The following is an 18,604-nucleotide window of genomic DNA, read 5'->3' as shown; positions in this document are numbered from 1 at the left end:
CAGTTGAAAGGGGAAAAAGATTCTTTGTGTATTAACTAAAGCTTGATGAAGAGATAACTGAAAGACAACCCTGTTCATTGGCTTGACCTTGAGACTATCTAGTCTGTAGACCAGCCCAAACATTCAAATCAATGAATTGTGAGGCCTTGAATATATTCCTATAATTTTTCTTTGGTTTTAAAATATAAAATAAATCTTTAACATACTCAACCATTAATGTGGAAGTTTAGTGAACCAATTCACATAGTTTCAGATACTGGAAATGAAGTTCAGGAATAAATTCATTTCCATGTGGATAAAATGTCTTAAAGGTATAAGCGAGAAGGATCCCAGACTCTAATCCTTTGCATGTATTTTATTAATTAGGTATTAGTTGCTTACAGAGAAATACTGTTTTTCCCTTAAAGTTAACAAAAAATCATGACCTAATTGTTGCTTAGAGTATGTATTTTTTTTGTGTGTATTTAAAACAATCTAACAGTTGAAATAGAAGCCACATTTATATCACTGTTGGCTAAACCACAAAGGAAGACGCTTGCACATGTTAAACTATAGAGTAGAAAATAGGTATTATGGTCAGTTCTGTCTAGGAACCAGGAAAAGGAATAAAGTAACAGAAGACTATCACTTCTCTTTGTCATTTTTGACTGATTTTTTTTTTCCTGGAGTCTGTGTGGAATTATCTGATTATCAGTGAGAATATGTGCCATTTACTAAGGTTACCAAATGCGTAGTGTTCTTACATGTTTTAATATTTGTAGTTTTTTCATTTAGAAATCCTTTCAAAATTATAGCAAAGTGGCAATAATAGCCAGAGACCCACTTAAGAGTAAGTTGTATACTTCATGCCCATATCCCATATCCTAAAATACTTTCATATGTATTTCTCCAAAATGAGGACATTCTCTTTTATCATTCGAGTATAGTTTAACTTCAGGAAATCTAACTTTGATACAACACATTTCTCCAATCTGCCGTCCACAGTACAGTTTTATCAGTTGACACAGTATTGTCCTTTATAGCATTTTCTTCCCTTTAGGATGTGATCATGAATTGCACTTAGTTCTCATATCTCTTCAGTCTCCTTTCATCTAAAACAGCTTCTCAGCCTTTTAAAAATATTTTAAATTTAAAATAAAATTCTTTGCTCCACCCATCCCACCATCCTCCATTCAGTGTACAGCACACTATTAGGTATAAAAAATAGGCAGAGAACCTTCTTTCTCACCCCTAACTTGAAGAACAAAATTTTTTCTATAATTGTGAATCTTAAATATATATTAAGTATATATTATTTTTTGAAACCCTAAATATCAAGTTATAAAAATGAAATTTATGGTGTCCACCCTCACTGTACTGATCATACAGAAATTAGATAAAGCTATTGTTTTGTAAAAAATGAGAGTTGAGTTTTCTTATTTGAAAATACTACTATAAAATCCCATTTTTAAAATTTGATTTTCTACAGAGCGGGAAAGAGAAGAACTTGCTAAAAAGCAAAAGGAAAAGACATCTTTGTTGGAGAGAGAAGAAAAGCCAGTGTTGGAAACTGGAAGATACCAGATGGAAACGTACCAAATTCAAAATACTGATAAATTGGAAGAAGAGGAAGAAGAAAGGCTAAAGAGAGAAATGCTACTTGCTAAACTGAATGAAATCAGCAGAGAACTCCAAGGTTCTCGGAATCCAAAATATCCTTCTCTGCCATTGCTTCCTGATTTGGAATCAAAACTGCGCTCCCCAGAGAGAAACCCCAAAACACACACATTCTTTGAATCCTCAGAGAGATTATTTAATGGGCATCATTTGCAAGATACCAGTCTTTTCAATACAAAAGGAGATGGTCAGAATCCGGGCAATATTAGAAAACCAGCCTCTCCAGATGAGCTGGCATTTGGTAGCTATGTGCCTTCATTTGCGAAAACATTAGGGAAGTCAAATCCAGTTAGCCAAAAAAATAGCCTTTTGGATTTCCAAAGAAACAATATAGAGAAATTTAGTAAAGACAGTGTAGATTTAGTTACAAGAAAAGAGAAGAAAGCTAATCTGATGGAACAGCTATTTGGTGCCAGTGGCGGCAGCAGCGTTTCCTCTAAAAGCAGTGACCCAAATTCTCTGGCTGCCACCAATGGAGACCTTGACCCTCTAGATTTTCTCCCTGGGGATAAAAGCAGCAGGGGTAGGGAATACGATGACGATGACGACTTTTTCTTCAGTGAAGGAAGAAGTTGTAATCCAAATAGACACCAATTAAAACATGCAAACAATAAACCGGCAGTAAAAGCAGTTGATTCTGTAGAAGATGAAATTGAAGAAGTAGCACTGAGATGACTGACTAGAGTATATATGTTTTCCAATTGTAAATATTAAAATGTTTTAATACAGTATTTATTATAAACATAGACTTTTTAATAAATATTAAGAAGTCCTTATTAAGCAGTAGTTTTTAAAGTATAAATACAGCGGAAATAAAAAGTAGATCATATCACACCGCATAGCTAGTTTGCCAAGAATGAAGCATGCTCTTTTGACTGAAACCAAAAATAGAGATGCATCTTTCTTACTTTCTTTTTACAAATAGGTTTTACCTCTGAATCAGCTCAGTGGGGAGTTTTACTCCATTGGTGTACATATGCATTTTCTCTTTTATCCCTATTTATTTATTTATTTATTTTTGGCCCTCTCCTCTCTGAGCTAAGTACAGTCTTCCCGCTGATTGTCGAATGGAAATGAAGAGTGAGGGGCTCTGTTGGGAAGTGTGGCAAGGCTGAGGTACTCTCTTAAGTGGAACCGTGACAATATGGGGACTTGCCATTCCTCTGGACGTAACCACAGTTAAATGCTACTCATTTCCTAATTACAGAGTCTCGTTAAATCACTTCCCTACGACTGTGCTAAGACATTAGGTTGACTTGAGAAGATGGTTTGTCTGTTTGCGTGGACAGTTCCCTCTCATGGCTCCCAGAGGCTTGGGTGCAGTGTAATCAGGAATTCATTTTCTCGATCTCCTGCGCTTTTTATATCTCAGTGACTAGATGTGAGAGTTCATACCAAATACACGGAATAGAAGAAATTTCATCCCAAAATAGCAAGATTTTCAACTCAATTATGTTTCCAGAGTACCGTAACTAGGAAATTTTAATAGGTACTTTTAAGATTTGAACTTACTGTCAAACCAAAGAGACAACGATAGTGTGATACTATTGGACTTACAGGGCTAATTTTAAAGCAACCTTGGTTAAAATTGCTTTAGAGATGGGGCCCCTGCCTTGCTGAGTAGGGTGGTTGGTTTTCTGTTGAAAAGTGTTTGGTCTTTCGCTGTTTGTAGCTCACTTCAGCTGCAAAGGAGTTGATGACCTTGGATTATGCTAGACATGATTGGTCTTTAAGCAGCAGTAATACACCACCAACCAAGGAGAAAACACAGTTCAGATGAAGAGTGGTGGAAATAGTGCATCCGGGGAAGAAGAAATAAATGTTGACTGGCACTTTTTCTAAAGTGAACTGTTGTTTTCAAGCATTTACTACATATTTGCTCATAGTATGATTTCTCATGCCAAGCATACATACTGATGAGGGGACTAGAGCTACTGTTTTATCTTGAGTTCTTATAAATGCTTATTATTGAATATAACTTCACAATTATTTGACAAGACTGACCTGGTTAGGTCTCTAATTAAAAGATGTTACCACCTAGCATCTTCTAAATTGTGTTCCTGTTATTTACTGGGAACTGAATCTCTCAAAAGTGCTAAACTATATTAAAAATTTTTTAATAAAGAGTTTTCTATGACTGATATAAATAAGCATTTAGTATATTGTAAATCATTCTAATATATGTAAACCACACTATTATTGTAATGCAGTTCTTGATAAAATATTATGTAATGTTAATTTTGTTCATAGCTGCTAATTTTTCAGCCAGAAGTATTCTAATTTTTAGGGTTTTTTATTTTGTTCTAAAGGCTTTTGTAAAAAGTCCTTTAGTAAAGTTTTATATTCAGGTCATTTTAATTAGTCTCTTGCTTTTTTCTACCTGATGTTTTCTAGTCTTTTTAACCAGATGCAATAAAGCAGAATTATTAAATTAAACCTAAAATTAAGTTATAGACTTAGAAGCATTATGGTGTTAAGCATTAAAACGGGAGATTGTAGAGAACAAGTTTTTCTTTATGAACAAACCTTAGTGAATAACTTTTTTTTCTAAATGTCAAGTTAAATTTATTTGCACTCAGAACTCTAATTAATAAAAATTTAAAACACACTATGACTCTTTGTTTGAATGATACCTTCCTTAGGTCACTTGGGAAATATATAGTGGAAATAGGACCTGCAGGGTTTTTACTTCATTATTCACCTTTTTTATTTTCCTATTCAGTATTTTTAGTTGAAGTAGATGAATCTGCCCTAAGTCGGCTTAGACAGTATGCTTAGTCTTATCAGATAATTATAGTCTTAATGAATTCTTTCACCCTTAATAGCTGTCATAAGGGCATATATTGCTTATAATATTAAAAGGTGGGGGTAAGGAAGACTCAGTTGAATCATAAAATAAACACTTGAGGGCTGACTCACTGGTTTTCTGACCCTCATCCCCACCTCACTTTCAGACATACTAAACTTCTGCTGTCCCTGGCTGGGTGTTAACTTGGGTAGAGCCTGCAAGTCGGCCTGGTGAAAAGGGGATGGGAAATTGGTATTACAGTGACAGTGTGGATTTTTTAGGATTAAAGAAGTTACCATAAATTGTCAAGAAAGGATCCGCTTTTAAAGCTTTTTCCTCTCTACACAATAAATGCCCTTTTCACATTAAAGTCCCCTTTCGTATCGCTTGGAAGTGTTTTTTTGCTTTGTTTTTGGAGCAAAGAAGAGCATGTCATGCATTCATTCACTGACTGTTTGTTGAGTGCTCCCTGGGGGGGCGCGTGGCACGGTGTGAGGTGCCAGGAGAGTAAGACCCTGCCTGTCCCTCAGTGTGGACCCAGAGCACAGCAAGCTCGGCTGCGTCCCTGCCCTTCCATCCACTCCCTGGGTGTCCTTGGGCTACTTAGCAATTACTGGTCTTCTATAATGCTTCCTAGGGTGGCTATGAGGAGTAAATTAAATACTTAGGTTAATGTTTGGCAGAGTGCGATACATTATAAGCACTCAGTAAACATCACCTGTTGTTATCACAGTTGTTATGAGTCTCCTTTAGGGACTACTTGGAAAAAATAGAGCATAGGTATGTATACAAAATACATTGACATAATACTTTGAGTAAGATACAAGCAAAAAGAGCTTCTAAACCTCCAAGTTAACATAAAATACTGTACTCCTCAATATATTGTGCCTCTTAGGTCTGCACTTAGAACGTCCCTTTATTCGGCACTAACTGTGTATGATTCATGAGCTGGTTTCCTAATCTACAGAAGAGTAAGTAGAACAGCAAACTCTTGGAAAGCTTTTCTGAAGACAGTTTTAGTGACATAAGGAGAGGTAGAGAGCCTCATAGCAAAAAGACAATGAAATCCAGAAAACACCGGACTTTGATTGCATCATGTGACAATCCGTAGCCCAGCTCCCCCTCCATGTCTGTGTGTGTCCTTGGATGTGTTCAAAGCCTCTCTGTACCGCCCGTCCCCTCTAGGAGGTGGGGCTAATGATAGTACCTACCTCGTGGTAGTTGCATACAGTAAATGAGTTCATACATGAAAAAACTTAGAACCATTTGATGCTCAAATTGTTGATGTTTTGGAAAAGTAATGGAGAAAAGGGGGAATGAGGTGGTATTGTTGAATTCTATACGTGGCGGTTGGTGTTTTTATGTATGTGCTTTTTTTCACTTAATCCTCACAAAGCTTCTTCTAAAGAAGGCGCTTACTATTGCTCCCATTTTACAGTTGAGACTAACGGGTTGTAATATATGATAGATTACACAGGTAACAGGCTGCATTCAACAGTCTCAAGAAGTCCAAAGAAATATTTTAGGAAGAGTTTTGCAGCAGTACTCTTTAAGTGGTAAGTGACATAAACCCAAATGAGACTAGCTTACGCAGTACAAGGAAATTAATCTCGGCTTGAATCTGGAAAGCTCAAGAAAATGTGGTTTGCTCTGGAGGTTAAAACAGTAGTACTTACTACTCTGTCCACCTCTTACCGTATCATTTGCTGCGTATCATTTCCAGATAACTTCTACATTGGCTGACAGTATTGCAGTGGGCAGCCCCAAGCCCTAGCATCCCTTCAGCTGGCACCCACCTCGAAAAGAGAAAATCTTTCCTGTAGTTCTGGCAAAGGTCCGCTTGGCTAGTTTACGTTGCGTGCTCGCCTGTAGGGCTGGTGGCATGTGTGTGGGAGGCGTGGACTCCCTCCTCTTAGCCCTCTTCATGGAATGATTGGTATTTCTCTGGAATGGGGGAGGCATTTTTCCCTGATGAAGACACTTTGGGCATAAAAAAGAAAATCATATTTACTGTATTTCCCAATTAATTTAAAAAATTAATGGCTCTTACGGAAAAAAACATTGCAAGGCTCTTAATGGAATAAGCATTAGCTATTTACTCCATACGCCTTATTCCTAGGAACAGGCCATGTCTGTGATAAGATAGGATTTCACCATGGGCTTGTGTTACAAAGTTCATTTTGTTGTTAAAGGTGAGCAATTTCAGCGGTAGGTGAGTCTGCAAGACATTTAAACTACGCTTTAGAGTTCACAGAAAAGGCTTAGAGATCCAGATACATATTTTCCCATAGTAAATGCTACATTTGTGAAATCTATATCTGTATATAAATGAAGACATTCTGTCTCAATCCAGCACAAAACAAAAATTAGAAATAGGTAGCCAGGGTAAGGTAGAAAGAACACAGGCTTTGGGGTTGGGAGTTTGTCACTTGCTAATTACAACCTTGGTCAAATAATTTCAGGTTCCTCGGATGGGGAGTAGGGCAGATCATATCTTACAGGGGTTATCGTGAGGGTTAATAAAAGGATGTATTCTTGAGAGAAGAGAATAAGTAAAACAGTGTGGCACGTCAGCAGAGGGAGAGCATCACCTCGTCAGTGTTTTACTTCCGTATCAACCGCCCCAAACTTTTGTTGAACAACAGATGCTTGTTAATATGGAATTGAAAAAACTAAACGTGCTATTTTACCCTGTAATCTGCCATCTTGGAAGTGGCTCTTGTCTTTACAGAGCCATGCGGAGGTTACAGTCTTCCACAGAAGGCACTTTGCTGCTTCTGGGAACAAGCAGCCTGTGGGAGAAGCAGTTTTACACACATAGTTTTGCTTCACTAGCCGTTTCCATGGAGGAGGAATAGATGGAAATCCGGAGCCCACACTGTGTTCTGAAGACAGGGCATTGAAATTCAGGGTGAAACCTCCCTGCCATAGAGCGAGAATCGCCCTGAATAGCATGGCCGAAAGCAGCTGCCTTGCCTCTCTCTCTGTAACTGACCTAAATATCAAATTTCAGAATTCCTGTCCCAGTGGATATTGATCCTGGCTAGGCATACTTTTCATACAATCTATATATATAACAGGACATCATAGATTTCAGATCTTTTTTTTTTTATCCTGATAAAAAGAACCCAAGAGTTACCCTACCTAGGCAATCGTGGATACTGAAAATTTCTGGGTACACCTGGGAACAAAGGTTTATTGAAGTCCTTTTGTTCTCCTATAAGAACTTCCCCCCAAATCTTAAATTTCGCTTCAATATTGGCTTCTAATTTCAATGATATCTGTAACTATTTACTCTCCTAAGCACTTACAGAGGAGCTCCTTGACTTAATCAGCACATATCTGTTCTTTACTTAAAATATTTTCAGTAAAAACTAGAATCAGTAGAACCAAAGAACAGAGGCCAGGAAAATCTGTCATGTTATCACCTCAAACATTATCACCGGGGTCCAGAATCAATGGCACGCATCACTCCGAAGTCGAGCTTTATCATAAATGCACACTCCTTGGTTCCAAGCAGGAAATAATGGCATTTCTCTGAACAATAACCACAGTTTTTCTCTTGAAGAACAGATATAGCATCATTTAAATAGACACATTTGCTTTACACTTGAGGCAGTAGTTCTCAAAGTGTGTCCCCACACCCACCCAGAGCTGCAGCGGTGTCCCCTGAGGAACTTGTTAGAAATGCTAGTTCTCAGGCTCCACTCCAGACCTCTGGAATTAGAAAGTCCAGGGGTGGGTCAGCCTGTATTTGAAGAGGCCCTCCAGGGGATCGCACTGCAGCTGAAGTTTGAGAACTACTGCTCTAAGCTAACCATAGGAGGTGGTGGTGAGGGGAAACGCTCCTACACAGACAGAAGTGGCTGCCTGCAACTTTTTTTGCAAATTCGAATCTCAGCACTGAGGGCTTGGGGTTCCAGTGTGCAGGTGCTGCATCTGGACTCACCTTTGCCCCTCACACTGCGTGCCACCTAGACTAGAAATAAGCCACTTCTTTACGGCTATAACCAGGTATGGTCTAACTGTTAGCTCTCTGTGGCTAACATATCAGAAGATCTGAACTAGTCAGGAAAGAGAAACGCCTTTGTAACAACCAGCACCAAAAAGATTGGGTAGTTCATATGTCATTCCTCCATCACAGCCTATCACCTCCAAGCTTCCAGAAAAACTTTCCAAACATCCTCCAGCACTCCCTGAAGGAAAACTAATCAATGTGGTTTAAATTTGACATTACATCTAAAAGTTCAGCTTTCTCAAAGTTTGAGATGTGTGTGTGTGTGTGTGTGTGTGTGTGTGTGTGTGTATGTTTGTATGTGTGTGTGTACTTAATGATCCAGGCAAGTAGCTTTCTGTGCCTGAGGTTTAAGAAATATTAAAATTATCTAAAAGAAATTAGCCTATATACAGGGAATATGTTAAATAAAAGAAAAATTTGAACTAAGTATTCCGATTTCTCATGTCCACTCCTTAGCACTGCTGAAGACATGTATATAAACAAGAATTCCTATATACATCCAGGGGAAGTTTTTATTTCTAGACAAAGTAGGCCATGTTTTCACAAGTTTGGATTTTGTTTGCTGTACAAAGTCTCCATCTGTCTTTCTCTGGCTTCCTTGATTTATGCATCTATTACCCAAAAAAAACCCTACCTCATCTCAGACAGACCTGTTTCTGTGTAATCTGTTATAAACATATATAGATATAAAGAGATAAAGATGGGGCCGGATATCAGGCCATGTAAAATAACGGTGGTGATTATGGGGAGTTTGGACTTGTGGTTGAAGGGACATAGCGGTGATGAAATTAGCTCTGTTTCCAAATGTGTGCTCAAGAGAAACATGTTTCTCCAGGGCTTAGTTCCCTTAAAATGCATCACCACTAGAAAGTGTACATTTAGAGAGTGCCTTGAAATGTAGTGGGGTTTCAAGTTTGAGAATATCTATAAAGCTATGATTATTCCAATGTAATTTTGACCCTGGAACTAGCAATCTCTTAGAGTAATAATATATTGGTTCTGACACCCCTACTGCAATCATAACTTTACCAATTTCATTGCTACTCTGCTTCTTGATAAACATGTTCCAGAGTAAAAAGTTCTCTTTATAATCAAGAAAATTCTTCCCTTATGCCCTTTTACCAATAGTTCTCATTTTCAGCTGTGGCTTAATTTCTGTTTCTGTTTTTAAGTATCTTTTTGATTAACTGCGAAGTTTGATGGAGACCAGCAGAGTAATTAAATCTGTGTATATTGTCAGCTGGGTCTTTCCTTAGCTGCTGAGAGGTTGCTAGGATACTCTCTTAAAGGTACAATTCTCTTGATTAACTGCAAAACCCAGATTGCCCAAGTAAAATTTTTATTAATTCATAAAAATACAGGTCAGGATTACATTTAAATTTATAGCAAGATGAGTGCTATATATCTCTGGACGCTTTTAGCTTTACAGAAATGTGTGCAGGTACACTTATAAAGAATGTGTTTTTAAACAATTTAGTGGATGAGAATTAGTCACTTTTTTTGAGGGAGAGTGTTCCTTTGTGCTGCACAACATATATGGATTTGGAGCTGAAAGAATTCTGAATTTTAAATCACCACTAGGAAATACATCTCCATTGTGTCTATAGTACTGCAGAAATCCTATTGTGATTATTATGATTATTAGTTACTGGTCTTTTCAATTCCAAAATTTCATAAAGTTGCCATCATTGTCTCTGGTTGATTTAATGAAATAAAATCAAGAAACCTACAAAGAAAAATAATTTCATCTGTAATAGTTTGATGTGATATGGACAGTTGTTTCAGAGGTTAAGTTCTAGCAAATGGGTTTAACTGGCTGGCATTTCTTCTAACAACTGTTTTATGGCTAATAAGTCTGAAAATAACTGTGCCTAAATCTACTCACTGCCTATCATCCGGTTGTCCACTTTTTCGTTCATTTAACAAGAGTTTATGGAGATTCTATTATACAAAATGGAACTTAATAGAAGTCAAAAGAGGATTTTTGATGACATAAGAATTTCGTTGTGGAGCAATAACTTCTATACTAATGTGGAAAATGGATTAAACTGTTTAGGAATTGCAGATCAGAAATAATGAGAGAATGACATCACCAAGATGGTGACATAGGTCATTCCTGATTTGACTCCCTTTCACAAGAAGAACAACTAACAACTATGCAAGAATAAGACATCACTCAGAGAATCTCAGAACACGGGAGTGAGGTTGAAGCACCTCCTGCATCACACAGACCAAGACAGACTGAATGCAAGGGGGAGAGGAACAGCTACACGCTGACCGCATGGCCCTTTCCCCGGGCCAGCACAGCCCCGTGCCTACAGCGCCTCCAGTGGCAAAAGAGAACACAGCGGTGACACCCAGCACCGCCGGCACTGGGGTTCACTTCATGGGAACCCCTACTCTGGTTTCACCCCAGGGGGATCACAGGAGCATCTGTGGGCTCAACCACTGGGAATCTGATTGTGATGGAGAAAGGGAGGCGGGGCTTCCAACAAGCAGCGCTCGGATCTTGGTGGACTGAGTTCCTGCCTGCAGAGCCCAAAGAGTAAACCCAACCAGCAGCTTTGCTCTTCTGCAGCCCAATTTGGTGGCACAGTCTGACGAGGGAACTTGGTGGGGCGCAAGTCTGCCCAATTTGGGTCTCCTCCAATGAGGAGATCTGCCAGCCCTGGAGCCTGGTCTGCCCATGCCCAGCAGAAGAGCTGAGTCTTAGCTCCTCCCCCAGCCTCCCTACCAGAAAGCCTGTTCAGAAGAATTGGGGAGTTGCCTGAAGTGGGCTCTCCCAGTCCCACCCAGGCAGAAGTCTGGGTCACAGCCCCACCCACCAGAGAGTGTGGTCTTTACCTACTCCTATCTTACGGGAAGGGCTGACAAGAACATCCGGAAGCTGCACAGCCCAGCAACTCTTGAGCTGACAGGCAGGTGAGTGGGCAGAACCGGTGGCCCCCAGAGCAAAGTCAGTAGCACCTGTTCAGCCAGTGAAACTGGGGTGCAGGCTGACTTGAGTGAAGACCACAAAGAGCATTAGTGGCCTTAGAGATACTTAGCTGATGAACCTGGGTAGGGAAGCTAATTCCAGCAGGAGAAGAGAATGAGAAAGGGATAGAAAGTATATCTAAAGCAATAATGGCTGAAAACTTCCCAAGCTTGTGGTGAGAAATAGACCTCTGCATCCAAGAGCCCCAAAGGATCCAAATAGGTTGAACCCTAATAGGCTATACCGAGACACATTATGGCTAAATTGTCAAAAGTCAAAGACAAAGAATTTTAAAAGCAGCAGAAGTGAGAAGTTACATACAAGGGAAACCCCGTAAGACAATGAGCAGATTTCTTAACAGATCAACAGAGTGAAAAGACAATCTATGGAAAGGGAAAAAATATTTGCAAACCATATATCTGATAAGAGGTTAATATCTAAAATATATAAAGAACTCATACAACTCAATAGCAAAATTCAAATAAAGCAATTTAAAAATAGGCAAAAGACTTGAACAGACATTTTTCCAGAGAAGATATACGTAAGGCCAACAGGTACATGAAGATGCTCAACATCATTAGTCATTAGGGAAATACAAATCAACAGTAGTTCAGTAAGAGATCACCTCACACCTGTTAGAACGGCCACCATCAAAAAGACAAGAGACGACAAATGCTGGCGAAGGTGTGGAGAAAAGGGAACCCTTGTGAACTGCTGGTGGGATTGCAAACTGGTACAGCCACTATAGAAAACAGTATGGAAGGTCCTCAAAAAATTGAAAATAGAACTACCATATGACCTGGTAATTCCACTTCTGGGACTAGATCCCAAGGAAATGAGAACAGACTCAAAAAGATATCTGTACCCCCATGTAATAGCAGCATTATTTACAATAGCCAAGACATGGAAACAACCTAAGTGTCCATTGATGGATGAATGGATAAAGAAGTTGTGAGATATAACTATAGATATATCTATATTTATATAGATATATCTATAGCTGTATCTGTAGCTATACAGATATAATAAAACAGTCATAAAAAACAAGGAAATCCTGCCATTTGCAACAACATGGATGGACCTCAAGGGCATTGTGCTAGGTGAAATTAAATGAAATAAGTCAATGAAAGACAAATACTATATGATCTCATTTATATATAGACTCTAATAACGAACAAACAAACTCATAGAAAAAGATGATGTATGCGGTTACCGAAGAAGGCAGGGTGAAGCGGGGGGGATTGGAGGAAGGTGGTCAAAAACACAAACTTCCAGTTATAAGAAACGTAAGTAGGAGGGATATAACGTACAACGTGATGACTGCAGCTATCACTGCTGTACGTTATATACGACAGTTCTTAGAAGATTAAATCCTAACCGTTCTCATCACAAGGAAAATAAAATTTCCTTTTTTTGTTTTTTCTTCTTATTGAACTAAATCAGATGATGGATGGTAATGAAACCTATTGTGGTCATCGTGTCACAATGCATGTAAGTCAATCCATCATGCTGTACACCTTAAACTTATACAGTGTTGTATATCAATTATATATATCTCAATAAAACTGGAAAAATAGAAATAACAAGAGACAGAGTCAATAGGACTACACTATGGATGAATTGTAGAGTTATTTTTAAGAGAGAATCGACAGCGCTTGGTAATCCATTAGATACAGGAGGGGGGGAGAGAGAAGAGGCCCCAAGTCACTGAGGAGGTGAGAGTGACACAGACTGAAATGGGGGCTGAAAAGACCAGGTGTGTGAGGTAGGAGGTGGGGTGGGTGACTGCACTGTAAGTATGTTGAGTTTGTTGTCCATAAGGACAATGTCCGGCAAACTGAAGGAAGAGCCACACCAGAAATACTGATCTGGGACTCAATCACACACGTCTGGAATTTGTAGCCATGGGTCTGCACAAGGTTACGAAATATGTAAAAGATGCAAATGCAAACGTCGGTAATAGCAGAGATGATCGTGTCAGTTTCCCTAAAGATCAGTTCTCACTTTTAATTCTGAGTTTCATAAATACATGAACTGTACAGATAATGAAGTTGCTGGACCTTTCTCCTTTCTTTCGCCCTTCAAATCCTTCAAGGTAAGAAATGTATCTTTTAAAAAAAAATAGGAGAGGCTATCAGTTTTTAAACATTTCTGTGAAGATGAATTCTCTGATTTTCAAAAGGCTTTGATCCATCATCCTTTGTCTCTGCTAAACTTTCCGAGAGGGATTAAGGACATTTAATTGTTTTTCTAGCACCAGAGAAGAAACAGGTTCACTGAGGAAATAAAAAATACGGATAGGAAAAAAACTTAAACGGGGTGTGTGTGTGTGTCTATTTTTGGACTTCGTATCTTGTTCTAATGATCTGCCTTTTCTTACATCAGTACCACAGATCTCACTGTTGCATCTTCTTTTTTTAAGTTAAACATTTTGCCAAGGTAATGCATTCCATGGTTCAAAAATTAAAATCATATGAAAAGGTTTATAGTAAATTCTTGTTCCTTTCCTTGTCCCTAATCTAACCAGTTACACATGCACGCAGATAACCACGAGAATCCTTCCAGAACTTATGCAAATACAAGCAATATGAATTCTTATTCTTACCCTTTTGTAAATAAAACGTAGCATATTTTACATACTACCGTATCTTGAATTATTTTTCGCTTAATATATTTCTTGGTGATTGTGATGGTTAATTTTATGTGTCAACTTGGCTAGCTGTAGTTCCCCAGTTGTTCAATCAAACACTAATCTAGAGGACAACACCACAAGAGGATGGAGGCAGATACTAAAGTGATGGCTACAAGTCAAGGAACACCAAGGATTGCCTGCAACCAGTAGAAGCTAGGAGAAAGACATGGAGCAGATCCTTCCTAGGGTCTTCAGAGGGAATGTGGCCCTGCCAATACCTTGATTTCAGACTTCTTATGTCCAGAACAGTAAGAGGATAAATTTCTGTTGTTTTAAAACGACCCGGTTTGTGGTGATTTGTTACAGCAACCCTGAGAAACTGATACAATGATCTTTTTACATTATTACATAGAAAGCATCCTTACTTTTAAAAAATAGCTTCACGGTACTCCATTGAGATGAATAACCGGAGTTAATTTACTGGTCCTCTATTGATGGGCATTTGTATTGTTCCACTCTTTGCTATTACAAACATTGCTTCATTGAATGACTTTGTACATCAGTTTTATGTATATCTAAGTATATCTTCATTTGGACAAAGTCCCAGAAGTGGAATTGATGGGCCAGAAGATACATAATTTGTTATTTTGACAGATACTACAGTATTACCCTCCATGGTTTTAACCAATTTACACACTCAGCAATGTAAGTGCCTGTTTTGCCTTTCTGAAGATCTCTCAATATGGTTTTCATTTGCATTTCCCTTAGTAAGTGTGGGATTGTGTTTAAGAGCCATTTACATTTCTGAACTGACTGTTCATAATCTTTCCATTTTTCTATTAGGTTATTACTCTTTATTTCTAGGATTTATTTACGTATTAGGGAGATTAGCTCTTTACCCGTGATATGACTTGGAAACTTTTCCCCCCAAGTTATCCCTTGTCTTTTGATTTGCTTATGTGTTTTTTTCTTTTCACCATGCATGATTCATTTTTATGTAAAATTTATCAGTCATTTGTTTTGAATCACGGAGTTATAACAGAATCCTCTATTTTCAACTAACAATTTTTTAGTCTCATTTTCGATAGAATTTATATCAATACTTGTATATACTGTGAGACAGGGTTTCAGCGTAATCTTTTTTCAAAATGGCTATCCAATTGTTTTGACACTATTTGTTAAAAGTTCGTCTTTGAACTTTGATTTGAAATTCTACCTTTATCATATACTAAATTATTTTATGTATTTGAATGTATTTCTGGTATTTCTATTCTGTTCCTTTGGTTGTCTGTCTATTCATTTGCCAATATTACATTGTTTTAACTTTTGAAACTATAAAATGTATTTTAATATCTAGTGGTACTAGACCCTCCACCCCATTACTCACCTCATGTTTTTCAGAGTTTTGCTTGATATATATTGCTTTTTGCCTTAAAAACTTTAGAATCATTTTTGTCTAGTTGTTTTTAACTTTTTGGTATTTTTATTAAAACTGTGTTAAATTGATGCTTTTAATAGTTGGCTGACTTATCTAAGAATATAGTATGTGTTTCCATTTGTTCAATTTTTTTGTATCTTTCAGTATGTTTTTTTTTTTTTTAATTTTATTTATTTACTTATGGCTGTGTTGGGTCTTCGTTTCTGTGCGAGGGCTTTTTTTTATTTATGGCTGTGTTGGGTCTTTGTTTCTGTGCGAGGGCTTTCTCTAGTTGCGGCAAGTGGGGGCCACTCTTCATCGCGGTGCGCGGGCCTCTCACTATCACGGTCTCTCTTGTTACGGAACACAGGCTCCAGACGCACAGGCTCAGCAATTGTGGCTCACGGGCCTAGTTGCTCCGCGGCATGTGGGATCTTCCCAGACCAGGGCTCGAACCCGTGTCCCCTGCATTGGCAGGCAGACTCTCAACCACTGCGCCACCAGGGAAGCCCTTTCAGTATGTTTTAAAGTTTTGTTGTTATTGTTTTTGTAAATGTCTCACACATTTCTTGTTAAGTTCATTCCTAAGTTTTTAATCTTTTTGCTGCTATTGTAAATAGCAACTTTACTTTCATATCATATATTTTATCTGATTACTATTTGTATATGTCAAAGCTACTCTTTGAGTTTTCCAGGTTTGTGATCATTTTGATAACAGTAGTTTTATCTGTTTTTATTCCACATGTGTCTAATTTCTTTTCCTTGGTTGATTGCATTGCCTCCTTCCTCGAGCACAGTTTTATATAATAGGACAGTGGTCATACTCGTTTTGCACATAATTTTTGGTAGGAATGCTTCTATTGTTTTCCCTTTAAGCATGATGCTGACTTTTGGGCTGAAATAGATTTATCATGTTAAGCAAATAATCATATTTTCCCATTTTACTTGAGTATTTGTAATCAAGAATGATTGTTCAGTTGTTTTCCAAATGCTTTTTTGGCAACAATAGATAGGATTATATGATTGGTCTAATAATGTGGTGAACGATATTAGTAGACTGTGTTTCTAAATCTCCTTGTAGGTTCTGCAATTTTTGCTTTATAAAATTTGCAGCAGCATTATTTGGTGCATGAAAGATTCTTAAGTATACACTCACTGTGGATTGTGCCCATTAGGTTTAAAAAAGTCCTTTTTTGTGTGTATTGTTTACTGCTTTTTGGTATGAATTCCACCTTTTTTGATATTAAGATCCTGACCCTATTTTTATTTTGGGAAGTGTTTGCTTAGTATTTATTTTGAACCTTTCTAGATTGTTTTGTTTTAGATATGCCTCTTATATGAAGCATAGAGTTGGGGATTATTTTGTGATCTAATTTGAAAATCTTTCTTTCAATATATAAATTAAATTTACATTTATTGATATTCAGATGATCTTTGTTCCACTGTATTATTTTATGTACTCTATTTTAGCAGTTTTTAAAATGTTTTTCATTATGTGGCTTGTTTTCTTTGTACATGCATATGCCTCTGTGTGTGTGTGTTTTCTTTTTCTGATATTAAGAAAGGTTTGTGAGTTTTTTTCCCTACTACCTAATACCCTTACTTAGTCTTCTACTACTTTGGACAATATCTATTAATTTCCTACCCTGCAGTGTCCCCTTTTCTCTAACAACAAATTTTAGCTGATAATATCTTCTTTTTGTATTGTTAAATATTATTATATTTCTGATTCTTGGGTCATCAGCTTTAAATGATATCTTTTAACTCTAAACTACTACAGATGAAGAAATTAGTGTTCTTACAATAGCTCCTATTTCTTTCTCCTTTCCTTTCCCAAGTTTAATAATTTCCGTACTATCAGGACATAAAACATTTACACTCTGTTCTGATACCCTATTCCGCATTTGCTTTAGTCTTAATTCTATAGATAAATATACTCAGTGCTCATAGGCAGCAATCCTTTCGTGGTGATATTCTCAGTCCTCTTGCAGTTACCTGAAGTTCATTTCACCACAGTGGGGTTCTTATTGCCATCTGCCTGGTGAATTGGGTTCCAGATACCATCCCAAGGATGAGCTTTCTAGGACCATGCTTGACCTACCTTGTGTTCTTGGGAAAGGGAAAAGCGAGCCTGAGACAAGAGCTTGTGTACAAGTAGCTTATTTGGGAAGTGATACCAGGAGCAGAAGTGAGAGACCAGGGAGAGTGAAACAGGGAAAAGAGGGACGTTTAATGTGTGTATGTGTTATTTGAGTTGATGATCATTACGTGAAAGTGGTCCTTGATCCCATAGGGACATTCTGAGGACTGTACTGAAAGTGTCGTAGAATTGTCTCCCCAAAGGACAAAAGGACGAACTATTTCTCCACTGACTCCCATCCCCATTGGTTGAGGCCTTAACTTCCCCACACGTCCTGGTTGAAAATCCATGAGTACTGAGTATGACCCACCCTTGAGGGGCACGGTTATCCGCACAAAACAGGCTGAAACCTGTGTGGAAATATTTGTCTCAGATACAGATGGAATCAGAGGTGAAACCAAGAAGGATGTAAGGTACACAGGCGGCATCTGATGTAATTTATTTCAACTTTCTGAAACTGTGATTTGAATTGTCTCTTTGACCAGACAGTTAGGATTACTCAATATTTTTAATTCATTTAAAATTTTATTTTACTGTTGCTTGTATTGTTAGCCTTCAGTTTTATTTTTACAGTCAGAGAATATAGCAGGAAGAACTGTCACTTTTTGAATTTTATTGAGTTTCTATCTGGGGCTAGTATATGATCAAATTTTGTAAATTTTTCCATAAATATATGAGAAGAATGCATATCCTCTCTGTTCGTAGAGCACAAATTTTGATGTATTCATATTCTTATTATTTGTTCAAATTCTCTATCTCCTGTCGTAGTCTTTGTCCTTTTGTTCAGTTAAGGATTGAAACAGAGTGTTTTAAGTATCCCTTCTAGAATGTGGTTTTGTCAATTTCTTCTTATATATTGCTTTAATATGTTTTCATTAAAGTTAATGGCCCCCATTTTGGAGGTTTGGAGGGTGTAATTACCCACAGCTCTCTCCTTTCTAGTTTATAAACTAATTGGTAAAGATACTCAGAAATC

General features: G+C 37.7%; 2 protein-coding genes across 5 annotated transcripts in view; one reads left to right on the top strand and one right to left on the bottom strand.

Annotated features, from left to right (window-relative positions):
• The window catches only part of LCA5 (lebercilin LCA5), a 62,501-nt gene extending 58,237 nt beyond the window's left edge, over nt 1–4,264 (top strand). For both annotated transcript variants that reach the window (XM_082405072.1, XM_082405071.1), the window contains one exon: nt 1,469–4,264. In XM_082405072.1, the coding sequence (XP_082261198.1) occupies nt 1,469–2,331 (863 nt within the window). In that variant the 3' untranslated portion in view covers nt 2,332–4,264. The remainder of the gene's footprint in view (nt 1–1,468) is intronic.
• Nucleotides 1–18,604, bottom strand: part of LOC309634702 (uncharacterized protein) — a 172,359-nt gene that overhangs the window by 3,810 nt on the left and 149,945 nt on the right. For 2 of the 3 annotated variants that reach the window (XR_014248311.1, XM_082405122.1), the window contains one exon: nt 6,241–6,424. The exons of the other annotated variant lie outside the window; for it this stretch is intronic. Coding sequence is in view for 1 of the 2 variants with exons in the window: in XM_082405122.1 (XP_082261248.1) it covers nt 6,241–6,424 (184 nt within the window). In the remaining variant the exon portion in view is untranslated. The remainder of the gene's footprint in view (nt 1–6,240; nt 6,425–18,604) is intronic. 3 annotated transcript variants of the gene reach the window in all.

Source organism: Balaenoptera borealis, assembly GCF_965194805.1.
Source record: "Balaenoptera borealis genome assembly, chromosome: 9".
Taxonomy (NCBI): domain Eukaryota; kingdom Metazoa; phylum Chordata; class Mammalia; order Artiodactyla; family Balaenopteridae; genus Balaenoptera; species Balaenoptera borealis.
This window is presented reverse-complemented; position numbering and strand designations above follow the sequence as displayed.